This window comes from Giraffa tippelskirchi, chromosome 13 (genome assembly GCF_054371585.1).
Source record: "Giraffa tippelskirchi isolate mGirTip1 chromosome 13, T2T-mGirTip1v1.2.pri, whole genome shotgun sequence".
Lineage (NCBI taxonomy): Eukaryota > Metazoa > Chordata > Mammalia > Artiodactyla > Giraffidae > Giraffa > Giraffa tippelskirchi.
This window is the reverse complement of record NC_137287.1, coordinates 116,713,924-116,741,222: the sequence shown is the minus strand read 5'-3', so window position 1 is coordinate 116,741,222 and position 27,299 is coordinate 116,713,924. Positions and strand designations below refer to the sequence as shown.

General features: G+C 46.0%; 1 protein-coding gene across 12 annotated transcripts in view; it reads right to left on the bottom strand.

Annotated features, from left to right (window-relative positions):
• The window catches only part of EYA2 (EYA transcriptional coactivator and phosphatase 2), a 251,911-nt gene that overhangs the window by 130,339 nt on the left and 94,273 nt on the right, over nt 1–27,299 (bottom strand). For 5 of the 12 annotated variants that reach the window (XM_081559420.1, XM_081559423.1, XM_081559418.1 and 2 more), the window contains 4 exons: nt 26,432–26,474; nt 23,432–23,537; nt 22,366–22,508; nt 16,335–16,451 (listed from right to left, as the gene is read on the bottom strand). In XM_081559420.1, the coding sequence (XP_081415546.1) occupies nt 16,335–16,451; nt 22,366–22,468 (220 nt within the window). In that variant the 5' untranslated portion in view covers nt 22,469–22,508; nt 23,432–23,537; nt 26,432–26,474. The remainder of the gene's footprint in view (nt 1–16,334; nt 16,452–22,365; nt 22,509–23,431; nt 23,538–26,431; nt 26,475–27,299) is intronic. The other 7 variants (XM_081559413.1, XM_081559416.1, XM_081559411.1 and 4 more) reach the window with 2 other exon arrangements.

The window sequence follows — 27,299 nt, the reverse complement described above, 5'->3', positions numbered from 1 at the left end:
GGTCAGAGAGACCTTCCTCCTGGTTGCATCTTCCATAACCTGCCTATGGTCCACTCACCCCACCGTGGCCAACTGGTTTTTCGAAGATGCAAACCAGACCAACCCTCCCTGTTTGAAAACCTCTGATGGCTGCTCAATCCTCTCAAGATGAAATCTAAACACCTCCACATGGCCACAAGGCTCTTCAAGATCTGGCTTCACCCACCTTCCAACCTTACCTTCCCCCCTCTATCCTCCTCCAGCCACTGGGCCTCCTGTCTGTCCGGAACACTCGTGACCCATGGACACTTTTCTTAATTTCCATCTGCTGATGTTTATATCAACCACAAATTGGCCACACACTAGGGACAATCAGTCTGTAGCATTCTGACCCCAAGTGCCCTAGAAACATGGCTAAACTCATGGCTGCCCAGCAGGGTAACTGGAGGGCTACCATGGAAGCAGGCAGGGTTGCTCCTGTGTGTCTCCCGCACAGCAGAGGTGGGCCAGCTCTCTAGGTCCAGGTACCTGTTACCTGCTGAGCCCCTTATTTAGCTTGAACTCCAGTCGGACTGACCAAGAAGGCTGATGGGATTGAGAGAGAGAGAGAAAAGACAGGACACACACAGAACCCAGGACCCGGGCCATATGGCTCTTCCACCTCCTTGTACCCTATCCTAAATGTGCTAACTCCATCTCTCTCCCCAGGTTCCTCAGTTTAAGTCGATTTAATAAGTCATCTTATCTGAACATCTTAATTTGTTCTGTGAGCCTTATCCCTGTGACCTCTGGGAGAACAACCTCTGTGGAGGTTGTCACTGGTTAAGGGCAATTTCCCAAGAATGCCACCACTGTCAGTAGAAGGATGGCTGTCCTTTGTTCCGGGTGGATTTTACCAAGACTGGCCTACCGTTATGGAAGCTCATGCCACTGACAGCCATGTGCTGGTGATGTCTGCTTGGCCGCGTAGCCCAGCTCATCAGCCACGATCTCATGAGTCTTCCCATGGGTGTGTCTGACTGTTTCATTAGGTCATCTAGTGGGGTCATGCCTGGGCAGTTTATTTGTTCAAAAACACAGTTTATAAATTATTTTACAGCAAGGGGATTCTGCTTGACTTTAAAAGATACACGCAAGTAGGTTAAATTATATATGAATTAAATTTCAAGAGAGTGAAGGGGTTTTCTAGGACATTTGTTATAAAAAAAAGGGGGGGGGCCACTGGGTTTGATGGGATTTGTTGTTGAGTCGCTAAGTCATGTCCGACTCTTTTCGACTCCGTGCACTGTAGCCCGCCAGGCTCCTCTGTCCATGGGATTTCTCATGCAACAATACTGGAGTGGGTTGCCATTTCCTCTTCCAGGGGATCTACCTGCCCGAGCCAGGGATCGAACCCTCGTCTCCTGCACTGGCAGGAGGATTCTTTATCACCTGGGAAGACCGATGGAGTTAGGAACTGGGATATAAACAGCCCTGGTGTCTGGGCTGCTGTCCACTCACAGGCCCCAAGTGCCTTCCGAGGGAAACCGAGCTTGAAGATGCAGCTCCTTTTCTGGACCCTAGAGAGACACAGATCAGGAGCTTCCCCTTTCTCACGGTCCAAATACATCTCAACCACACCCCACAATCAGCAATTCTACATTCAAAATACACCCAGGATCTGACAGCTTCTCCCACCTCCACCTCCCCTGTGAGTCCAGCCTCCACCGTCTCTCACCTGACCTACTACAGTCACTTCTGCACTGGTGTCCTGTTTCATTCTTGCCCCTGTGGTCTCTTCTCTACATGGTGGCCAGGGGGAGCTTGTTAAAACGAAGCTGTATCACATCACTCCCCTGCTCAAAGCCCTCCACTCCTTCAAGTCTCCCATCCTAAAGCAGAAGCCGGAGTTCTCTCAATGGTGCGAAGCCCTCATCTCCACTGTTCCTGCCAATCTGCTCACTCTATTCCCGACTTTCCTCAAGCACATGAGACCTGGACTGCTTACCTACCATGTGGATCCCTCCTCTGAAGGCCTTTGCTCAACTCCTTCTTCCTCCGTGAAGTCTTCCCACTCTAAAAAAAAATATGCAACGTCCAGTGCTTCCTTCTATAGTTTTTAACCTTAATGCTTATTCTTGCCATCTCACATCCTGTATGCTTTACTTGTTTAGTTGAATGAATGCGGGAAGGCATTCCGCCAGTGCCTTGGAGTCAGCCCCAGAGGCAAAGTAATGGGGAGTTGTTTGCTGGTGCTGGGTGTCTGCTCCTTGAGGGCAAGGCCTCTAAAATAAGAACAGAGTCTCTTGTCCAGATGTCAGTCCTTTCCATTGTCACCATGGAGAGCAGCATTAGCAAAATGGTGGCCTGGGGGTACAGAATCCAGTCTGTAGATGTGCTTTGTTTTGACCTGCACGGTAATTCTTTTAATCTGCTGCCACCAATTTTAGGTGTTTTTTTTTTTAATTGGGAAATATCTGTTAAATTCCAGATCTCTGTTTTTTGTTTTGAAAATTTGAGATAACTGACCCATGCATACAACACAAGGCTTTAGTGGTGTGGAGTTGCCCCCTTATGCAGGGTTGGTGCTCCTCTGTTAATCACCCGCATCACCCGGCCCACGCTTCACGTTGACCTGTTGGGCGTGCCTTGGACCAGATGAAGAGATCAGGCTTGGAACAGACAGCTGCAGAGTCTACCTTGGCCCTGCTTCCCGGTGCTTTACTGATGCAATTTTACATGTGTTTTGCCATCATTTGATTATTGTCTATCTCCCTACTCTGGACTGTGAGCTCCATGCAGGTAGGGACCTTTTCTATCTTGCTCATCTTTGTGTTCTTAGCACCTGGCACAGTACGTGGCACAGAGAAGATGCTCTATTAATATTTGCTGCAATAATGGTCATAAGAAGGCGGCAGCCTTGCCCTCCCCTTGTCAGTTCCACATTCAGGGGACTTACATTTATTAAGCCCTAAGTAATGGGCCTTTGCCTTGAGAATATCTCTCACAGTAGGAGGCAAGAACAAAAGGAGATGAAGCATCTGCAAACAAGAAATTTTTAAAAATGTTCCTCTGCTTTAAAAAAATTATTTATTTATGTATTTTTGGCTGTGCTGGGTCTTTGTTGCTATGTGTGGGTTTTCTCCAGTTGCAGAACGTGGGCTTCTCATTGTGGCAGCTTCTCTTGTTGCAGAGCGTGGGCTCCAGGGTGAGAGAGCTTCAGTAGTGAAGGCTCACAGGCTCAGTGTCTCTGCAGCACGTAGGATCTTTCTGGACCAGGGATTGAACCCATGTCCCATGTATTGGCAGGCGGATTCTTAACCACTGGACTACCAGGGAAGTCCTGTTCCTTTGCTCTTAAATGTCACAGAAAAATCTACAGCTTAGTTAGATGGGGCTGTCACAACAAAATACCACAGAGTGGTTTAAACAGCAGAAATTTATTTTTCACAGTTCTGGAAGCTGGAAGTCTGAGATCAGGGTGCTGCCTGATCTGGTTCCGGATGAGAGCTCTCTTCCTGGCTTCAGATGGCCACGGTCTTGCTGTGTCCTCACGCGGCCTTTCCTCAGTGTGTAAGATCTCTCTCGTCCTCTTCTTGTAAGGATGCCAATCCCATCAAGAGGTCCCCACCCTCAAGACCTAAGCTAACCCTAATCACCTCCAAAAGTCCCCATCTCCAAATTCCATCATGCTGGGGGTTAAGATTTCAACACATGGATTTCAGGGGGACCAAAGCATTCTCTAATGCCTGCTAGTCATCCTCATTCAACTCCAGAAGTAACTAGGTTTAGAGCTGGCTTTTAATCATCCCTTAAGAGTTGCACTGCCTAATATGGCAGCCACTAGCCACATTTATGTTTAATATAATTAATTAAAATAAAACAAAATAGAAACTTCAGCTCCTCACTTGCCTCGGCCACATTGTAGATGAGACCAGGCACGTCCAGGGTGGTACGGCCATGGAGGTCCGCCACATTTCAATGCTCAACAGCCATACGTGGTTCAGTTCAGTTCAGTTCAGTTCAGTCGCTCAGTCGTGTCCAACTCTTTGCGACCCCATGGACTTAGTAGCCATCATGTTGGACAGCACAGATAAAGAACATCTCCATCGTCATCACCAGAAGGTCTGCAGGCCGATGCTGGCCTCAGTGGACTGTCGTTTATCAGAATCCCTACTGGTCCCCAAACTAACTCTCAATCTTTCCAGCTGCTTTCATCTGTCACCTCCAGCAGCTTCGGGAGACGGGGGTGACCAAATCAAACTTGCTACACAACCAGAGGAAAAGACCATCCATTTAATCTTGATATATCCTAAACCCAGAAGACTTCAGCTCAAGCAGGAGGCAGCAAGCCTGCCAACATGCATGAAGTTCTCGAGAAAGCAGCCACCAGGGTGGAGGTACTGTGTGGCACAAGAGTGCTGACAGGTATCGGAAAACTTCATCGTGTGCAGAGAGTTGCTGATTCACTCCAGGAAACCTGACCTCCAGCCAGGAACCTGAGGAATGCCAAGCCTGGCTCCCGTCTTGACCGACACAGTGAGACCAGGCAGACTCAGACTGCTCAAAACTAGCTGAGCCAGGATGGCCTGCAGTTGCTGCTGCCAAGCAGAAATAGGGAAATACTTGACTCCACCAGGAGGCCACTGGGCTCCAACTCAGCTATAACCATACCCACCACTCCAGTCTTTTGGGACATGCCTTGGTGGTGAAATAAATCAGAGATGGGGACCAAAGGAGGTGATATTTCTGGCTCCCCAGGTCATCACTTGGCTTGGAATTTTCTCCTTCCATTCCTGGTCTTGTAATCTGTGGTTCAGTTATGAAAATACAGAACCAGATTGCAAGACAGAGGCATAAATAGCAGCTTTATACATGTCTGTCTGCCTCATAGGTATTTTAAAGAGTGTTTAAATCCATTGCCAATATTGAAAAAGAATGAGAGAAGGAAATGGCAACCCACTCCAGTATTCTTGAGTGGGAAATCCCATGGACAGAGGAGCCTGGTGGGCTATAGTCCATGGGGTCGCAAAAGAGTCAGACATGACTTGGCGACTAAAAGACAACAGCACAGTTTTGAGGGAATTCCCTGGCAGTCCAGTGGTTAAGACTCCACACTTCCACTGTAAGGGATGAGGGTTTGATCCTTGGTTTAGGGAACTAACATGCCACTCAGCCAAGAAAAGAAAAAAAACAAACTTTGTGAACTGAATAAAAATGAAAATACAATTTATCAACTTAAAAATTATTAAAAATATACAGTTTTGAGGATTTTCTTGAAAAATGAAAGATCTGGCCTCTCCAGGGTCCCATTCTAGTGCAGCAGCAAGGAGCTGAAGCTGAATAACACCCATCCCTCAACTTTGATGGGTCTGTACTCTCCAACTGCCACGGACCCTACCACTCCCTATAACAGTACAGCTAGCTCATTTCTCTTTTAATTATACCATTCTCTCTAGTCATATCCTAGAGCAGCTTAATTCATAGAACTGTAGAATCACTTGAAAAAGAGTATTTGTTTCTGATTTGACAAGTTAACCTTTCCTCCCAGTGTACCGCTTGCTTTTCGTTTTGTTTTTGTTGTTCCAACATTACTTCTGGGGTTCTTTGCCATACTAGAACAAAGACAAAGACAAAAACAACAACAACAAAAAAACACCCAAAGACTGTCAAACTTGTGAGTCTTTTCATTGATGGTGTCTGGATTTCTTAGTCATGACGTCCACTGATATCAAGGTTATAAAAATTTTGATTCATTCTTGCTCTAGAACATTAAAAAATTTGTTGTTGTTGTTCTAAGTTGTGGTTCAGTCGTGTATAACTCTTTGTGACCCCAGGAACTGCAGCCCACCAGGCTTCCCTGTCCTTCACCATCTCCCGAAGTTTGCTCAAACTCATGTCCGCGTGTCAATGACGCCATTCAGCCTTACCAGTTTTTTTAAATGGTAAGCATTTAAAATTTTATTTATTTTGTTGCTCCTCAGGGAGGCATCTACATCACTGAGCAGGGACTGAACCCGGGCCTCCTACACTGGCATAGTGGGGTCTTAGCCACTGGACCACCAGGGAAGTCCCTTGTTCTATAACTTTATAGTTTTACTTTTGACATTTAAATTTTTGATCCATTTGGATATTTTTCTAGTGTATAGTAATAGGAACGGATCCCCACCCTCCACACCCAGACGGCTAACCAGTTGTTCCAACACCATTCTCTGAATAGTCTATCCTCTCCCACTGGCTTAAGATGCCATCCACCCCATGTATTAAATTTCCTGACATGTTTGCTTTCATTGTGGACGATACGGTCTCCTCTATTAGTCAATCAGTCTATTCCAATATCAGAATCACACTATTTTGATTAGTAAAGCTTTATATTTCTTTTTGTTGTTGTTGTTAATTTTTTTTGGCTGCATCACGCCACATGTGGGATCTTAATTCCCCAACCAGGATTGAACCCGCACCCTTTGCAGTGGGAGCGTGGAATCTTAACCACTGGGCCACCAGGGAAGTCCCCCCAGCTTTATGTTTCAATACTGGTATGCCTAGTACCTTACCACTCTCCTTTGGTACAGTTTTTCAAGTCTAATCTCCTAGTTCACAGAAAAGAAAACATAAATTGATCAAAGATCGGAAAGGATGGTCACCCTTGTAAGATACAATTAGAAATTAGTAGCACACTGAGATACTGTTTTTTCATGCAGTAGATCAGCAAAAACTCCAATAGTAAGATCATACTGGGTTGGCAAAACAGGCAGTCTCAGACACTGCTGGTAGGAGTTTAAATGGATAGGTTCCCTATGGAGGGGAAAGTGGAGTTATCTAGAAAATTTAAATACAGACTTTCCCCTTGACCCTTCTGGGAACTTGTCCAACAGATATACTTGCAGAAAAACAAAATGATATACATATAGGAGTATATTTATAGCCTTACTGATGGTAATTGCAAAAGACTGGGAACACCCCATAAGGAACTGGTTAAATCATTTACAGCACATCATTCAATGGAATAATAGGCATCTGTAGAAAGAATGAGGAAGTGCTTTCTATAGACTGACTGAGAAAGTTCCCCAAGGTATATAGCTAAGTTAAGAAAGCAAAGTACAGAGAGTATGCACACTATGTTTCCTATGAAAACAATATACACAAAGTTTTTGCTATAATCTGAGAGGCCATGGAGTTGTGTAAAATTGTGCGCTAAAATAATGGGGCTAATGGGAAAAAGTAGGATTGAAGCAGAATGCTAAAAAGCCACACAACTTAGAAACCACAGCATTAATGAAAGCAATAATAATCCCAATAAAAATAATAGCACAGTGAAAAAGTAAGTAAATAAGTACTACACAGAGAGGTGCCATGTTAAATATAGGACTTCCCCTTAAAAAGGAGGAAAAGGTATCTTGATGGGGGTGGTAGTGAAGGATAATAGAGGTGTTGAATCATGGAAACAAGGGCAAAATACACAAAGATTGGGGGAAGCTGCAACATAGATTCTTCAAAAACAGAACACATGGCCAAACTGAGGTCAGAAGAAGAATATGGGTCACTAGAGGCAGAATTATTCCTACAGGGCTTGTTGTCTTTACCCGTGTTAAGTATTTTGCATTCAGCTGCTGTTACCACGTATGATGGAAAAAAGTGCCGATGAATCAGTGCTGCGGTACCTCCAGTTCTGGCCAAGACCGAGATCCAGGGCCTGGTCTCCCTCTCACAGGAAATGGTTTAAAAACTAGATTGCCAAGACATTGGGCATCAGATAATGAAAGACAGTGATGCCTTCGACTAGTACACACCGCTCTATTTAAAATGGATAACCAACAAGGACCTACTACTGTAGCAGTGAAGTCTGCTCAGAGTTATGTGCCAGCCTGGATGGGAGGGGGGTCTGGGGGAGAATGGCTACATGTATATGTATGGTTGAGTCCCTTTGCTGTCCACCTGATACTATCACAACATTGTTAATCGGCTATACTCCAACAATAAAAAGTTCAAAAAATAAATAAATAGGTCAGTGATTAGAAAGTTAAAAAAAAAAAAAACCCAAGGAAAGAAAGACCATAATGCTTGAAAGAGAGGAAACAGGTGACGATCTGTAAGATTCTCTCCAGTGTGGGGAGCTTCCAGGGAGGGGGACCCAGGCGGCCCCCAGCGTTCTCTCTGAATTGAGGAGATGGAGCTGCAAGTCCAGGGTTGCCAAGGTGGTTAGACTTCACAGGGCAGGGTACCAGAAGAGAGGGCTACACAGAGAAAGTGCACCGCAGACTTGCCGAGCTCCCCGTGAGAGCTCCCTTGAGTAATGACTAGCATGTGATTGTGAAGAAATTACTCAAGGCCAGGAGAGAACCACTTGAAATGATCAAAAGGAACAATCCTCAGAGCTCGTAATAGAATTGAGAATAGTTCCTGTTCCCATCAACATGACTGGAAAACCTCATATTCCTGGGGCATTGAGAGGAATACTCAAGAGAGGCTTGCCTCAATACTGGGAAAATCTGTTAGGTAGAGACAGCTCTAGACCAGATGCTGTTTTCTGTTCCTCTCAACAAAGCTTAAAGCGAGACTTGAAAGACTCAATCTATTTCCATGTAACAACTGCATCCCAGAGCAAAGTTCAAGAATATTCACACAAATAGAAAAATATCCAGCAGTCAACCAGGCAAGAATCACAATGTCTGACATCCAATCAAAATTTATCAAGCAGGACTTCCCTGGTGGTTCAATGGATAAGACTGCACCCCTAGCGCAGAGGGCCTGGGTTCAATCCCTGGTTGAGGCTTGGGCATGTTAAATGGAGACATGGAAGAAAAAAAAAGACCCACGTCAAACTTTCAGAGATGAAAACTATGTATAAGATGAAAAAGAAATCCCTGGAGAGTAATTAACAAGCAAATCAGATACTGCAGAAGAAAAGATTAGTTAACTTGAAGACATGTGGAAGATATTTGAATAATAGCCTCAAATTTTCCAAATTTGATGAAAATTATAAACTCACAGATCTAAGAAGCTCCATGAACAAAAAGCAATAGAATCACAAAGACCACATCAAGGCCCATCAAAATTAAATTGCTTCAAACCAATGATAAGGAGAAAATCTTAAATGAACTAATACACCTTTGGAGTTTCCTGCCATCACTTCCTTGTTTATGAATCATATATGAGTTGATTCCTGGCATAGATTTATGCAGTGTAATAGACTGCATTCATGCTTGCTTATGTTTGCAAGAGGAAATTCCGGATGGGTTCACAAGAACCTAGAACAGGGGCTAAGTGCTGGGGATTAGAAGCAGAGTGGATGTTGGATGAGGGTGGGATAGAGATTTCTGTAGATGTTTAAAGTAGATAAGCGCATAACCTGCTGAAAAATTAATATAAAGGAGTAACTTTAAATATATCTTTTTTTGTTATTATAAAAGGAAGTACACTGGGAACTTTCCTGGTGGTCCAGTGGGTGGGAGTCCACCGGCCAGTGCAGCGAACTTGGGTTTGATCCCTGGCCCAGGAAGATCCTATACGCCTCAGGGCGATTAAAACTGTACGTCACAACTACTGAAGCCACTGCAGTGAGAAGTCTGCATACTGCAATCTACAGTAGACCCTGCTTGCTGCAACTAGAGAAAGTCCAAGCACAGCAATGAAGACTCAGTGCAGTCAAAAATGAAAAGTGAAAGTGAAAGTCACTCAGTCGTGTCTGACTCTTTGCGACCCCACGGACTATAAAGTCCATGGATTTCTCCAGGCCAGAATACTGGAGTGGGTAGCCGTTCCCTTCGCTGGGGTATCTTCCCAACCCAGGAATCGAACCCAGGTCTCCCTCATTGCACGTGGATTCTTTACCAGCTGAGCTACCAGGGAAGCCCAGTGCAGTCAAAAATAAACAAAATTAAATTAAAATTTTAAAAAAGGAAATACATCGGCAGGAGGGGAATTAGGGAATGATGGCTAATGGCTGTGGAGTTTCTTTTGCAATGATGAAAATATTGTGGGATTAGATAGGGTGATGGTTGCTCAACTCTGTGAAAACAGTAAAATCACTGAATCTACACTTGAAAAGGGTGAATTTTATGGTATATTAATTAATCTCATCAAAAAATAAATGCAAATACAAGAAAAAAGGAATACATGCATGTTCATCATGAAAAAAATTTAGAGAAAGAATTTTAACACAGGAAGGGGCCTAACAGCTTCCCAGTGGTGCTAGTGGTAAAGAACACCCCTGCCAAGGCAGGAGATGTAGGAGACTGGAATTCCATCTCTGAGTGGGGAAGACCCCCTGGAGAAGGGCATGGCAACCCACTCCAGTATTCTTGGCTAGAATCCTATGGACAGAGGAGCCTGGCGGGCTACAGTCCATAGAGTCGCAAAGAGCCGGACACGACTGAGACAGCTGAGCACGGGGACTAATGGTCGTTACAACCAGGGCTTCCCGTGAGCAGAGGACATTAGTTTAGGGAGAGGGTCCCTGTTCAAACCTACCTGGGAAAACTGACTACTGAATTCTACTCCTGGAGAGTCACAAGGCACATCAGTCTACAAAAGCTCTGAAGAGTCCTATGTGTGTGTGCTAAGTCGCTTCAGTCGTGTCCGACTCTGTACGACTCCCTGGACTGCTTGCTTCTGGAAGAAAAGCTATGACCAACCTAGACAGCGTATTAAAAAGCAGAGACATTACTTTACCAACAAAGGTCCATCTAGTCAAAGCTATGGTTTTCCCAGTAGTCATGGATGGATGTGAGAGTTGGACTATAAACAAGGCTGAGCGCCGAAGAATTGATGCTTTTGAACTGTGGTGTCGGAGAAGACTCTTGAGAGTCCCTTGGACTGCAAGGAGATCCAACCAGTCCATCCTAAAGGAAATCAGTCCTGAATTTTCATTGGAAGGACTGATGCTGAAGCTGAAACTCTAATACTTTGGCCACCTGATGCAAAGAGCTGACTCACTGGAAAAGACCCTGATGCTGGGAAAGATTGAAGGCGGGAGGAGAAGGGGACGACAGAGGATGAGATGGTTGGATGGCGTCACTGACGTGATGGACATGAGTTTGAGTAGGCTCCAGGAGTTGGTAATGGACAGAGAGGGCTGGCGTGCTGCAGTTCATGGGGTTGCAAAGAGTTGGACATGACTGAGTGACTGAACTGAACTGAATTGCCAGGCTTCTCTGACCGTGGGATTCTCCAGGCAAGAATACTGGAGTTGGTTACCATTCCCTTCTCCAGGGGATCTACCCCAACCAGGGATCGAACTTACGTCCCCTAAGTCTACCTGCATTGGCAGGCGGGTTCTTTACTATGAGAGCCACCTGGGAAGCCAGCTCAGCTGGTATAAAGAATCTGTCTGCAATGTGGGAGACCTGGGTTCAATCCCTGGGTTGGGAAGATCCCCTGGAGAAGGGAACAGCTACCCACTACAGTATTCTGGCCTGGAGAACTCCAAAGAGTTGGACACAACTGAGCAAAAAGTCCTGCAGTGAAGACATCTAACTTCACACTACACACTACTTACCAAATATATTTGATGTATTTGACAATGACCTTCCCCAACCTCTTTAAGTGAGTATTTGTGAGTGCCAGAGCTGTGAAACACAGATCATTAGAGCTCAGTGACTTGTCCAAAGTCACACATCTGGCTGGAGCCAGAGAAAGTGCTAGCTTTCATGAATCCAGCACAAACCATCCTCAGAAGTCTCTGAGTGAAATCATTGGCTTAGACTCTTCCACTGGACTTTTAATTTTCCTATGCATCCTCAAATCACACATTTCCATGTTGCTCTCCAAAGGCTTATGTTGGGTTCTGAGCTCACTATTAACAATCCCTGTTGTTGATGTTGTTGTTTAGTCACTAAGTTGTGTCCGACTCTTGCAACCTCATGGACTGTAGCTCACCAAGGCTGCTCTGTCCATGGGATTTCCCAGGCAAGCATAGTGTGTTGCCATTTCCTCCTCCAGGGGATCTTCCCAACCCAGGGACTGAATCCACATCTCCTGCATTTGCAGGTGGATTCTTTCCCACTGAGCTACCAGGGCAGCCAAACAATCCCTGACTTTGGTAAATAATAATAAAGAGGAATTCCCCCAGAAGAAGGCTCTCCCACTGTTTGTAAGCCCCCGCCCCGCTTCACCATATTTCACTAGCCGGGTGGCTCAACAATCTCAAATTGGTATTTCTCTTTTCTCTTACCAAAACTACTTCCTAAAAGGGAGAGTTCAGGAAAGAGAAATGAATTTGGGGAAAACATAAGACCATCAAATCAGACATTAGGATGAAAATAATATTTAACACTTGTAGAGCACTTAGTTTCTGCCGGTGCTGTTCTGAATATTTCACACACATTAAGTCATTTAATTATTGCTGCACCCCATGCGTGGGTACAATTTTTATCCCCATTTTACAGGGAAAGAAACCGAGGTACCAAGAAGTCACATGGCTCAAAGTCACACGCTGGTGCACAGGGAACAACTGGGAAGTTAGCTCAGCCTGACTTCAGGGTTACCGCCTTTAACTCTTGTGTTACAGAAGCAATGAGAGAAATAATAAAAAGTGCACCCAGTCTTGAAGGACTTCATCTGACTGCTCATGGCCATTCTGTGTAGTCCCCCAATAGCCCCATGGGCTCACCGCTCTTGCTATGATGCTGGTCCCACAGGTGAGGAAAGGGATGCCTGGAGAAGCCAAGCACCTCACCTAGGTCGCGCCGCGGGACACAGTGCTGACTGCAGCCGGGTCCAGGGCTCTTAACCCCTCGGGGGCACCGGCAAGTTCTTACAACACACTCTCAAGATGTTTTTTTGTTTGTTTTTTCTTCTCTTTTTAATCTTTGTAGCCGTTTCCATGAACAGCAGTGTTTTAGCAGGAGAAGTCAAAATGGAACAACAACAAAAAATCAAACTCATAAGAAATACATTTCAGCTACGAAAACCCCTGGGTGAACTTAAAAAAGAAAATAAACAACCATGAAAAGGCTACAGGGGCTGTGAACTTTTCTTTTCTACATTTACTGTACATTTGGCAGCGGGGCAACGTTATATTAGCAGATACAGATCTCCAACCAGGGCCGTGGGGGGCAGGGGAATGGCTCTGCTGAAGTTTCTGAGATCAGGTAGAAGACCCAGCAGGAGGCATTTCTAATGCTTTCCTAATGCTTACCCTACAAAAGTCACACTGCTGCTGTTGTGCCTCAGTTTACCCATCTGTAAATGATGGAGTGGTCCCCACTCCATCCACCAAAATAAGCGACTTATTTTTGCTTCTACAAAATGATGATTTCAATTCTTAAAGAAAAGGACTCAGCTCAGCTTCTGAACATGGACCAATCTGACTCCAAGTTGGTGCTTTCAGGCCCCAAACTCAGTCTCAATCTCTCTTGATTCCCTTCTTCTTTCAAAAACCCTACGCTTAACCAACATCTTCCATTCTGAAAGGCACACAGGGTAGCTGGAGAGTTTATTTCTCCTCTGGAACAACTTGAAAAAAAAGTTAATAGGAAGCACATGGGCATGGTGTGTGAGCCTTCTGTGTGTTTGCATTTGAAAAAAAATACTTAAGGAGGAATATGTCAGGCTTGCAAAATGCCTGGGCTGTCTCAAGAGCAGTTTATGGCCATTAGCATTAGACTGAAGGCAGTTAATTGGGACAAAGTCCAGCTGGCATCTGGGCCATGAAGACGATAAGAAAATAACCTGGACTATTCCCATGGTCCAGTGGGAGTGGATCAGGAGATGTTTTTCTATTTGTGAGGGCTGATGGGGGTGGGGTCTGGGCCAGGGCTCATCCACGGAGGCTGGTCTTCTAGAAGGATCTATGAGAGTGTGGAAGGTGGACTGGTGTTGGGGTTATGTGCCTGGGCTCTGGAGGGGAACTGCATGGTTTGAAATCCCACTGCCACAGCCAGGTGACCTTGGGTAAGCCACTTTACCACACTGTGCCTCGGTTTTTCCACCTGTAAGATGGGGATATGACAGAACCTATGTCACAGGGCTGCTGGTAAGATCAAGGGGAATGGTGTATATGCAGAACAAGGGCAGCATCTGGAGTCTGAAGGAGTCCAGGAAACAGCACTTGCAAGGGAACAGCACAAGCTCTGGAACTCTACTCTGAATCCCAGCTCTCAACACTTCCTGGCCCTGTGATCCTTGGGCAAGCCACTTCCTCATGTTCACTGTGTTTAAAGCAGCGTTGATGGAGCCCACCTCCTATAACTTCTGTAAGGACCAGAGAAAAAATAACATATTCTCTATGTCCCGGTCCAGGGATGCCTCCTGCTTTACTTTCCAGTCTCATATCCCTTTCTCACTACCCCTAGATTCAAGTCTCCATTGGAGTCTTTCAACACTACAAGCCTTTTCCTGCCTCTGGACCTTTGCTCCCACTGGTCCCTCTGCCTGGGCTGTCCAGTCTCCAGCTACTCACAGGCTGGTTCCTTTCCATCACCCAGGCCTCCTGACCATCTGGGCAATGTCCTTCACCACTCCCTTCATCAAGGCTCATCATACCACCCTGTTTGGTCCTTCATGTGATTTAGCACAATCTGTCATGATCAATTTACATAATTGCTGATTGTCTGTCTCCTTAGAAGCCCTGAGGCAGTCATGTCCATTTCTGTTGGAAAAGCTGAAAATAAATTGGTTAAGATGGTTAAGATGGACCCAAATGTAAGTTCAAGGTCTTCACAAGCCTTTATGATCACGATTGTGCTATCATTCACTCTCCACTTGAAGATGGGTCCCCACCTTATCCCCTTCAGTGGGACTCGGAAAAGACCCCCAGGGAGACAGAGGTGCCAACAGAAGCAGAGGAGGCAGGAGGTACCACAGCGAAGAGCAGGCTTTGAGTCAGGTTTGGGGCTGGGAATCCACCAGACCCCCAAGACACTTCTTGCAACCTGTTTCTTACTGCACTTGCAGTAAAATCTAAGCTCCTTGCCCTGATGCTGGGTGGGTCAGGCAATCCCTCCATGACTCCGTTCTGTCTCCTGTAAAATGGGGATAATACTAGAACCAACACTTTGTGGAGTGTCATGAAGGTTGTATGAGATGACTAGCCAGTTTGTGTGGCACGTGGTGAGTGCTAGGTTAACGTTAGCTGATGGTGTCATCAACAAGCTCCACTGCAAATCTTTACATAGATGCTCTTCCAAGGTCTGGGCATTAATGCTCATCACCTCCTTTCTCTTACATACCCCTAAGATCATTTGCTATCCCTTCATAATGCCTCTTCCTGAAAGGATGCCCTTGACATTCATTTAAATTGTTTCCTTAATTAAAAAGACAAAGCAGCAAAACTTTCAAAGATTTTCTTTTTCAAAGAAATGTAGCATCACGCTTAGCCCACCACCTTGTCATTACTCTTTCAATTTTGCACATTACTTTTCAGACTCTTGGTGATCATTCTTACCAGCTTTCATGAAGGAAAAACAGAATATCAGGGTGAGGATGCCCAAAATTACTGCCACCAGCCCTCTACTCCATGTGTCAGCTCCAACATGCTCCCCATGGGGCACTGGAGGAGGGAGGGGGCCTTTGGATGGTGACAGAGTGAAGGTGGGAACAGGAGAACGCAGCAGGCCAGTTCCTTCGGGTACGGGGGGTGGTGGGAGTTACACTGGAGTTTCTTCCCTTTCTAAGGCTCCCCATTGGGGATGCGGAGCCTGGAACCTCCTGCCTGGAATAACAACGCCTTCACCTCCTGTCCAATATTCCCAACACCCGTCACTTCTCTGAGTCTACAATGGACTCACCTGTCCCATCACACTTCAAATCAAAGCCAACACCTCCCCTCTGCCCTCAAGGCCCTGCATGATTTAGCCCTGCTCTCCCCCAAGACTCTCTCCTCTTATATTCTCCCAATCCTGCTCCAGCCCCACCGGCCCCTATTCTGTGCCCCAAACACATTAAGACACTTCCCTGCCCCCACCACAGAGCTTTTGCATAGGCTGTTCCTTCTGCCAGAAATGCTCTTCCCCCTGGTCTGCACAGGGCTAGTTCTGTCTCTTACTTAGGCCTCTGTCCAATGTCACATCTTCCAAGAGCCTTCCTTGATGACTCTATTAAAGTTACCTCTCCCGCCTCTCCGGACCCCTCAACTATTCATCACTCTCTGTCCCAATACCACATTTACTGGCTTCATTGCATTCAGCTCCTTCTGAAACTAGCCATTTGCTATTTGCTGCCTTGTTTAATTGTCAGCCTCTCCCTCCTGCCCTTATAATCGCCATGAGGGCAGAAGTCGTATCTTCACTGCCCACCACTGCAACTCCACTACTTGAGATAGGTCCTGGCACATAGTAGGTACTCAATAAAGCTGCTGAATAAATGAACAAAAGACTGGACACCTGACTCGGGCAGTGCCTTAGAGATGGCAGGGAGGGGTGCAGCACTACACTCACCATGCATCTGGTAGGTGTACGGGCTCTGTCCAGCCGGTGGGGTGCTGAAGCTGGAGCCATAGCTGAGGAACCCACTCTGGCCAGGGGAATGGTTCAAGCTGTCTTCTGTCTTGATGCCTTGGAAGGGGGAAAGAGAAGCACCAGGCACACACAATTAGGATGCTTCCTTGTTACCCACAGAAGAGCTACGGAATCAAGACAGCATGCGGTTTTATCAGCTTCCAAACTAGTTGCAAACTGGTGGTTTGTGAGCTGAAGTTACTCTACTTCAGCTCTAACTCAGTCCCACGTGTCCTTCTTGGCCTGGGTATTTTAAAGCAAAACCTGAAATTGGTTGCTTTTGTTTAAAAACCAGGAGATTTCACCCCAAAAATCTAGACTTATGGCCTCTCTTGAACAACAGGATGATCTAGAAACCTCATGACCGTGTTCCCACAGGACAACAGGCTGTCCCCAGGAGCTTCCCAGTTTGTGTGTTTCCCAGGTCACTACGGTTCTCATACTGTCTCTGAGACACGGAGGTTGGTTTCTAAGGTGCTATTTTTCACCACAGTTTTTTTGGGTGTTTTTTTTTGTTTTTACATCCTAGGACATGTTCAAAAATGAGAAAGGGAAAGGCAGGCTAAGTGGGTCTCATCTTTCGCACAGCTTCCTGCCTGGCTCTGAGGGTAATGAGTTTATAACCTTCTACTCCAAGTACTGGGGCTTCTCAGGTGGCTCAGCGGTAATGAGTCCACCTGTCAATGCAGGAGCTAGAGGAGACACGGGTTTGATCCCTATGTCGGGAAGATACTCCAGAGGAGGACATGGCAACTCACTCCAGTATTCTTGCCGGGATAATCCCATGGACCGAGGAGCCTGGAAGGCTACAGTCCATGGGGTTGCAAAGAGTTGGACATGACTGAGTGACTAAGCAGGCACTGCAAGGACTAGCTCCATGTATGGCTTAAAAGTCCATCAGCATTTGGGGTGAAGGTATTAAATGAACCATTTTCCCTCTGTAAAGATGATGCCACTTAATCTTAAGACATACTCTCCACTGTTTCCATGGAGGGACCTACTTATCCAAAGGCAACAGTTATAAATCTGTCTTCTGCTTTAGCCAAAGTCTGACATGCTTCCCCAAGGCACGGGCACCCATTCCATGAGCAGCTGGCTGGAGAAGGAACTGTATTGAGGGAGGAAGCTGATCCACCATCAGTAGCCCACATATTGTACCTTTATTGAACATGTAATCAATTTTGCTTATCTTTATCTTATAGGTGTAAAATAGTATTTCAATACTATTTAAATTTGCATTTTTAAAAAGAACACTCCTAGTTCTGGGGATGGTTTTGTAGTTATGATTTCCCTCCTTCTCACCCATTCACCCCCATAAATAAAGAGAATGCTTAATGTGGTAAAAACAATGGATTCTGACTCAAGTGGTCTGGGCAGGAGCCCAGGATGGTTTGCTTCATTTCTTGGTGACCTGGACAGTTTCTCCTTTAACCCCCGCCTGGAAGTCTCCTCCCTTATGAAATAAGATGCTGATCCCCACTGGCAGGATTTCTGGGAGATGAAAAGAAAGGGAATGATGAATATCTAAAGCTGTGAATGAAGTACTCACAACAATCCCATGAAATAGGCAATATGACTTTCCCCATTTTATTTTATTTTATTTTATTTTTTCCCCGACCAGGAATCAAACCTGCGCGCCCCCTGCAGTGCAAGCATGGTATCTTAACCACTGAACCACTAGGGAAGTTTCTCCCCACTTTAAAGATGTGGAAACTGAGGTTCAGAAAACCAGGCCACTTAATCAGAATCTTTCGATTAGCAGGTAACTCTGAAGTCTAGGTTTTCTCTGCTTTCTCTTGATGCCTATCAGTAACGGGTGTGAGGGGATTTTATGCACTAGATGGTGCATGACTTCACTGACAATTATGACAGCAACTTGGCTAACTGGTGCCAGAGCTGAGCTGTCCCCGTCTTGACTTTCAACATGAGTTCCTCACTAAGTTTAATCATTTTTAGCATTTTAAAAATTTAAAGTGAGAGACATGTGACTTTTTTTTCCACTTGAACACTTTGAGGCCACTGAAGGGTTATTTAACTGACCTAATTTCATATTGTTGTGTGTCAGGGAACAGGGAAGTCAGAGGAGAGGGAAAGAGATGAGGGAATGGCCAGTTGGTGGGCAGTGAGAACACAACATTCATTGACTAAATCTGCCATCGTATATAGGCCGTTTCATGGAGCCCCCAAACAATACAGTAATAACACCAAAGATCACTGGTGACAGATTACCATAACAAATATAGTAGTGATGCAAAAGCCCAAAATATTGCCAATATGTAACACAGAGACATGAAGTGAGCAAATGTTGTAAAAATGGCCTTGACAGACTAGCTCGAAGCACAGATGCCACAACCCTTCAATTTGTAAAAAAAAAACAAAACCAAAAAACCTCCGCAGTATCTGTGAATCGTAAGAGAGCAAAATGCAATAAAACAAGGCATGCCTGTACACCCATTCGATTTGTATTATCTGCGGCTGTTATCAAGAGACAGGGTAGAGTTGAGCAGCTTTGATAGACACCGTATGGCCTACAAAGCCAAAAACACTTATCATCAGGCTCTTTCCAGAAAAAGTTTGCCAACCTCTATTCTGCATAAGGCCTTCCCAGGTGGCACATTGGTAAAGAATTCACCTGCCAAGCAGGAAACACAGTTTTGGTTCCTCGGTCGGGAAGGTCCCCTGGAGAAGGAAACAGCAACCCACTCCCGTCTTCTTGTTTGGAAAATCCCAAGGACAGAGGAGCCTGGCGGGCTACAGTCCATGGGGTCGCAAAAGAGCTGGACATGACTGAGTACACATAGCATCCCACACAAAGAAAGGCAGAGCGATGATATTAATAAAGTGAAAGTGACAGTAATCAGCAAATCCAGGGATGTGGGTATTTGACAAGAAAGGGAGATAGCCTCCCTTTATTTTTCATGTTGGATGGTCAGCTCATGGTTATTTATAGTGCTACTCTTTTACATATGTCTTAAATGTTGCATAACATTATGTTTGCATAACAAACTGAGAAAAAAGTACTCCACACTCGTGACCTCCTTGCCTCTAGTTTGCTCAACTGTGTTATTATTTCCCTGCAGCTATTTAAACAAAGGTAATAACGCTATTTGCCAAGGAGCAAGGAGAAAAGTTTCCTAACAAGATTCAACAGGGTTTGTCCAGACAGTGAGCAAACACTGCTTGCTAGGGCATAGGCATGTGTGAAAGGAAAGGGCTTTTCAGCCCACCTGTCATTACTCAGTGATGTGGACATACGAGGTGTATGGCAGCCTGGCCTCTACTGTATTGACGGGACGTTTCCCTTGGGCCAGGCCCTGTGAGCTAAGCCCTTAATATAGATCAAGGGCTGACACACTGTGGTCCGTGGACCCACTGTGGCCCACTGTTTGTTCGTGTAAATAAAGCTTTATTAGAACACAGACACACTCAATAGTTTACACATTGTCTGGCTGGTTACATGCTCCAACGGCAGTGCTGAGTGGCTGTGACAGAGACTGCATGGCCCAGAAAGCTGAAAATACTTAGGAACTGGCCCTTTAAAGAAAAAGGTAGCTGATCCTGGATGTAGATGATCCCATTTACACCAACAACAGTGGTTAGGAAGCCAGACTTAGTATCACTCCCATTGTATGAAGGAGGTGACTCACCCTGGGTCTTAGGACCAGCAAGGGGGCAGAGGTGGGGTGTGAACCCACGACATATGACCTTGCCACTTATGCTGTATTCTGAGGGCAGAGAGCCTCTGAAAGTAACTGGGACTAGCAAATGACTTTGGACCAAATTAATTTCCACCGAATGCCATGTTTTGTCTGGAAGCAGGGCTAGGGTTCTGTTTTATGCTGAAAAATAATCCAGCTTCATATGTCTTGGCTGTCAGCCAGGCAGGATGACTCACCTGTGATTTTATCACCCATCTTCTGGCACAGGAGGGACAGAAGTTAGAAAAGATGCCCGCACCAGTCGGCCGAGGTCCATCACAGGTAATCCCCCAGGATTTCTGGAATGTGTGCTCAGGCAGCAGAGCTCAGCGGTGAAAAGCTTGGACTCCAGAGCCCAGGCTGCTGGGTGTAATTCCACCTCTACCACCGACCAACTAGGGGACCCTGGGCGAGTTATTTATCCTCTCTGAGCCTCTATTTATTTATCCCTTGAAAGAGGATAATGATTGGACCTTCCTCAGAGAGTTGAGTTGGGGTTTAAAAGAATGAGTGGATACAGAGCCCTGAGGACTGTGGGTGGCAGCATCTCAGTGATGTAGCATCTCAAAGACGCAGTGATGTTGTCTCAGTGCTGGTGTCTCTGTTGTCTACAGTGATGGTGTCTCTGACGGATGCCCGACCTAGTGTCCCATGACTTGTCACTCCTAATGCAACAACTGTTCTTGAATATGTCTATTTCTGCCTGTCTACTGTTCCCAGCAGGCTTCTACCATCGCTCCACTCCAGGCTTCATCAGTCTCCCAAATTGCCTTCCTATTTCTCCTCTTGCTTCTCTCCAATCCAATCTCCCCATAGCAGCCAAAGTGATCTTTTTTTTTTTTTGAGATATATTTATTTATGTTTTGGCTGCAGTGGGTCTCTGTTGCTGTGCGCAGGCTTTCTCAAATGGCGGCAAGCAGGGGCTACTTGCCATTGTCATGTGGGGCTTCTCACTGCAGTGGCTTCTCTTGTCACAAAGCACAGGCTCTAGGCAGGTGGGCTGCAGCAGTTGCAGTGAGTGGGCTCTAGAGTGCTGGCTCAGTAGTTGTGGCACATGGGCTTAGTTGCTCTGAGGCATGAGGGATCTTGCCGGATCAGGGGTTGAACCAGTGTCCCTTGATTGCAAGGTGGATTCTTAACCACTAGGCCACCAGGGAAGCCCCAAAGTGATCTTCAAAAATTCCAGATTGCATCAGACAGCCCTGTTTATAAACCTGCCAGTGAGTTCCTGTTTCACTGGAATAAAGTCCTTCCCAGGTGCTAAGACTCTGCCCACCTCGCCTAGTTCATCTAGGTCCTGTGTTCCAGCCACTGGGCTTCTGGGGTTTGCCAAATCATCTCCCCAGGATTTCTATCATCCTTTGCCTGGACGCCTCTCTTCCCGTGCTTACTAATGGTCATCTCTCAGTTCTCAGATGAATCAGCTCCTTGTGTAAAAGACCTTCCTTGGAGCTGGAACCTAAGTTAAATCTTGCTTGCTCTGTTCCATCTCACGATCTTGTCTTCTTTCATCCCATGCATCATAATTTGAAATCACTTTAACCTACGATTTTTAAAAATTCATTTGTTTTTTTCTCCTTCTAGGCCAGGGGTTGCAAGCTTAAACATCTTCAGGCAGCTAATTTAAACGAGTAATGAGGGTTAGGAGAGGACTGTGGCCAACAAAGGCTAACAGGGTCAGCCCTACAGTTATCCACTTTTGACGCAAAAATGTGGGCCCAGTGCTGCCCAGACATCTATTGTTTGTTTTTTTAAAGACATTAGAAATATGAATTATGTAAACATTTCCCACTTAAAAACCGGCAATTAATTTTTTAAATGTCAAGTATATTTTATAGGTTAAAAAGTATCCAAGGGCCATCTTATCTCAGTTCTAGATTATCTTGGCAGAACCCAGGCAGAAGTAAAGATAACTCAGAGGAAAACATCTGAAAATGAAAAGAGACATTTTCCTACTGACATCCTCTGAGCACCTGGATCCAGCCATACCTGATATCAGCCGTGTCCCCAAGCTTACCAGTATGTGAATCATTAAATTTCCATTTTCTCTAAGCCAGCTTGGGTTAAGTTTCTTACCCTTGCAATCAAAAGAGGCCTTGACATAGTCTCTAGAACTTGAACTGTATTGAAAGGGTCTGTCCTTCTTCTCTGTCTCCAATCCAAAATCAGGCTGGCTGCATGCCTCTTTCTGCGTTTAACTGAAGCGTGTGGGCAGAATGAAGACTGTGATGTTAAGGATCCTGCGGAAAGCAAGGGCCTGCTCAGGTACTCACCGTAAGAAGGGATTCCATAGGCTTGTGCTGGAGGCGGGTAAGCCGTGTAGGGGGTAGCTTGCTGGACCCCTGCACCGTACTGTGTCTGGCCGTAGGCTGCCATGGCCGAGGGAGGCTGACCGGGTAGGAGATGAGGGCAAGGTCTGCGTGGAAGAAAGAAGATTAAATCTCCAAGCCCAGCCTAGCACATCCCTCCCCCCTGGTATCACCACTACCACTATTTCCCTTTGGATATTTTTTATTTTTTTGGCCTTGAGACTTTTGGGATCTTTCCTCCCTGATCAGGAACTCTGGTCCCAACAATGAAAGTACTAGTCCTAGTCCCTGGACCACCATGTACTCTTTCCAGGAAAGAGACAACTTACATGTTCATCAAGCCTTATTTCATTTTCCTTTCCTGGGCACCAGGAAAATGACACTTCCTGGGTCTCTTGCAGTCAGATTCAACCTCGTGACTGGATTCTGTTCAACACAACGGTTTAGCCAATAAAACCGTCTCCTCAAGACCCTGCTGTCCTCTCTCCTCTTTCAGCAGCAACTCCGGAGGGTACAAGCTGAGAGGGCGGAGCCAACAGGGTTACACCCTGGAACCCTGAGTCAGCCTGTGGAGGAGAGCTGCCTTGGAGAGATCCACGCGATCCCTGGGCTTTATGTAAGAAACAGACCTTTGTTGTGTTAATCTGCTGGGACCAGGGTTTATTGATTACTGCAGTAGAGCCTATTCCACTGTGACTATCTACCCTTATTTAGACACATTCCCAACTGATACAGCTTTGACAGGGTTGCCAGTCAAGATGCCCTGCTTTGGGCCACGGGGTGGGCACAGGGTGCAAGATTATCCAATCAGATTCTATTCTGGGAACTGAAATCCTGGACTGAATAATTCATTCCAACAACCACATTCTGAAAAGACTGTTTTTATTCCCTTCCTATTGCTTGGACCCCAGAAGCAGTCCTATTTTGGGTCTTTCTCAAGACCTGATTATTCCACTTTTGATTTCACTGTGAGCTACTCCAGATCGTTCCCCCCCCCGCCCCCGCCAGAAAAAAATCTTTTTGGGCTTACATCGGCTGGGGTCTGGGCTTCCCAGGTGGTGCTAGCGGAAAGAATCTGCCTGCTGATGCAGGAGACGTAGGAGATGTGGGTTCGATCCCTGGGTCAGGAAGACGCCCTGGAGGAGGAAATGGCAATCCACCCCAATATTATTGCCTGGAGACTACTACGGACAGAGGAGACTAGGTCCTTGGGGTCACAAAGAGTTGGACATGACTGAGCATCTGAACACAGCTGGGGTCTATTTGTCTTACTTGCAACCAAAGAACACAAATGGATTTCTTACTCCAAGATGAATAATCAGTTCCATGAAGGGCTAGGATTTAAAGGGCCACTGAGGGACTTCCCTGGCGGTCTAGTGGTTAAGAATCTGCCTGCAAATGTGGGAGACATGGGTTTGATCTCTGGCCTGGGACCATCCCACATGCCTCGGGGCAACAAAGCCCATGTGCCACAGCTACTAAGCCCACTTTCTTTGCAACGAGGAGCCCACACACCGCAACTAGAGATTAGCCCCTGCTTGCCATAACCAGAGAAAGGCCTTGAGTGGCGATGAAGACCCACTGCAACCAAAAATAAATAATACTGGTAAAAAATCCTAAAAAATAAATAAAGGGCTGCTGACGTACAACATCTGTAACATAATGACTGCTAGTAGTCACTGAGCTCTGACCATAGGCTAGGAATTGTGCCTCACAGGCCTGACGTGGTCCACGTCACATCACATACTGATATCAATTCCCTGGGGTAGAGGCTCTTCTAACTCCCAGTTTAGAGAAGAGAAAACTGAAGCTCAGAGACCAGAAGTCACAGCTAGAAAGCAGGAAATCCAGAATCTGAACTTGGAAGTCTGACTCCCGAGCCCACGTGGATTTGTAACCATGGAGCTTTGCTGCTGCTCAGGGCCTGGGACTGACTCAGTCCTGCAGGCAGCAATAAATAAAGTCGAGGTTAGCTCGTTCTAACCAGATGGGGATAAGACGGTGAATCTACAGATGCAATTTCTTTGGCCAGTGCAGTTTTTTTCTTAATTTGGAGTCGCCAATATTTTAAAACCAGGAGAGATTCACACATGAACATACACATTCTTTATTTCCCCCTTCTCTTGCAAAGTAGATGCTTTGGAAAGCCTGGGTCTGCTCTCCTGGGTGCTGTATTCAGCTGGATTTGAGAACGTCTTCCGACTCTCACACTGTCCTCAACAGTCCCTCCTGTGATCAAAAACAGCTAACAATTCTTGGGTCTATGATACGCCAGGCACTGTCCTGATTACTGTATGTGGACTGCTAATTTAAATCTCATAGCAACTGTGACAACCCTTGGAGGCAGTTACTATTCTCATTCCCATTTTACAGATAAGAAAACTGAGGCAGAGAGAATGCACACAGTTGATTCACAGTTTGAACCCTGGTTCCAGAGGCCACGTCCTTAACCACTCCACTAGGACACCCAGGCCCTTTAGGTCAAAAGGGCCTAAAGGTCAAAAGGGCCAGACACTAAAGTTCTGTGCAACTTGACAAACTTTATCTAATCATTCTGACCACGAGTTTACCAGTAGATGGTAATAAGATTCCCAAACCTGTATCTGATTCCATTTTGATCACACTAATACAGTAAAACCTTCTCATTTCCAGAGTTTCTCCTACATATGAAGCTTAATGGCATGCATGAAACAGATGCAAAAATTCACAGAATTATAAAAAGATGTTCTCAGGCCTCCTTTCTTTTTGACAACTTCTGTGCCAAAGGGTCAGGGAATTTGTTCCAACATGCGTAAGAAAGTCGCTTGAACTGGAGACTCCAGATCCAGTACTGGAAGGTGTTTCATCAGTCAAGACTCCCACGCTATGTATGAGGTGCCTGGAAACACATCCAGAGCATGGGACATAGCGCTGAGCAGAGAATTTTATTTGAAAATGTTCCCAATTTACACCTGTCCTTGGAAGTAGAAGGTGGAAATCCGCGATGATCAATTCCTGCTTCCCATCAGAACCAATGTGAATTTCTTGGAATAAAATGGCTCGAATGAAAAGCCAGGAGAGGACGAGGAAGCTCTCTAACCCCAAGGCCATTAAACAAGTCAAGTAGAGTTAACAGACTTCAGTTGCTACTGACAACCCCCAAAACATCTTCTGGAGGAAAAGGAAGGCTGAGAAAGTGTGTTCCTTACAAACAACTTCTGCGGGGTCGTCCGGGGAAGAGAATATCTAGCTATGGAGGAGGTGAGCGTTCAGACGAGAGCCATGCTGACCATCCCGCCAAGCCTGGGGCTTCTCACACTGTGGGGTGCAGACAAGGCAGCTCCCCAATTGCCCTGGGTAAGCCCTGTCCATCACCAGGCACCCCTCAGCCCCTGGACACAGCTCTGGTGGAGCATTTGTACCGTTCACCATATTGAGATCTCTGATCTACTGGTCCATTTCCCACTAGACTGGAAGCTCTCTGAGGACAGGGGCTGTGTCTCATTGATCTTGCGAGTCTCCAGAGCTCCTAGGAGCTCTGTTGGGTGAATGTTGGAGCAGGAAGAAGGGAACAAGGAGGGCAGAGGAGGGAAAAGGATAGAGATGGGTAAAGAGAGAAGGATGGGGCGAAAGGAAGGAAGAGGAGAGAGAGATAAGAGAGAGAGGAAAGCAAGGAAGGAAAAACAGAGGGAGAGATAGAGAAGAAAGAGGGAGATAGGAACAGAGAAATTCTATGATAGGAAAGGACAGGAAGGAGAGGAAGAAAAGATTGAAAAAAGGAAGAAAGAAAAAAACAACAGCCAACACTCCCGAACAGTCTATTCCAGACCCCATTCTGAGTGCCTTTTATGTGAAAGAGACACCAGCATTGTCCCCATTTTCCAGATGGGGAGACTGAGGCCTGGGGAAGTGGGGGTCATTTGTTCAAGGTCACTCAACCAGTAAGAGCATCACTGGGATTCCTCTCCAGGGAGTCTGGCTCCAGCGTCTCTGCCCTCCAAGAAGGAGAAAGGAAGAGAGAGTGAGAGGAAGCTAAGGCAAGGGTACTCACCTTGCAAAGAGCTGGGACACACTCGGGGCCAATGTGGTGATCCCTGGAGGGGAAAAAAAACATTTGAAGGACTTGAGCTGTCAGAGAGATGGTCTCCAGAAGCTGTGACTTCAGACGCCAGGTTGAAGGGGAAGAAATGCATGGAGTTGTGGTCAGGAACTTTCTCAAGCACACAAGCTTATCCAAGCCACATCAATGTAGCACTAACCTTCTCTGGGTGTGCTGTCTCCAGGTACTAACTGAAGAACTATGTATATACAATCTATAACATCTTGAAACATCAGGGGGGAAATCCATCCCCCCACCCATTGTACAGTTGGAGAAATGGAGGCCAAAGAGACAGAAAGAATATGCGTCAGCCAGGCCCACGACTAGATGGCAGCTGACGCCATTTCTACTCCTGGATGGAGACCCACTCTTTTCCTTTCTTTAAAGGCAACTCCAGACACCTGGAAAGGCAGATACTGGTTGGCTTTGGCTATCTGACACCCATTTTCCTTCCTTCTGAGGGCATCACATTGATATTCTTTCTCTCCCTCTCCAATTTCAGTCCATGGGGTTCAGGTGGGGCTGGCTCCAGCACTTAGGGGAGACACATCTTGGATTGTCTCCGAGGCTCCAACTAGAGTGTGGGGAGGGAGATGGGAGACGCCTGAGGTCCTGGTACAAGGGCTGTGTCCCTGGGCACTCAGCCTCCAACCATGGTTGGGAGGTAATGATCAGGAGATAATGAAGAGGTGATACAATTTTGCTGGGAGAGATGTTGCCAAGAGGATCATTTTAAACACAATCAGTTCACTGGGGAGGATTTTGTGCTGTGTCATCTTAAACAAAAACAATGCAATGTCCTCAGCATGGAATCCTGGCA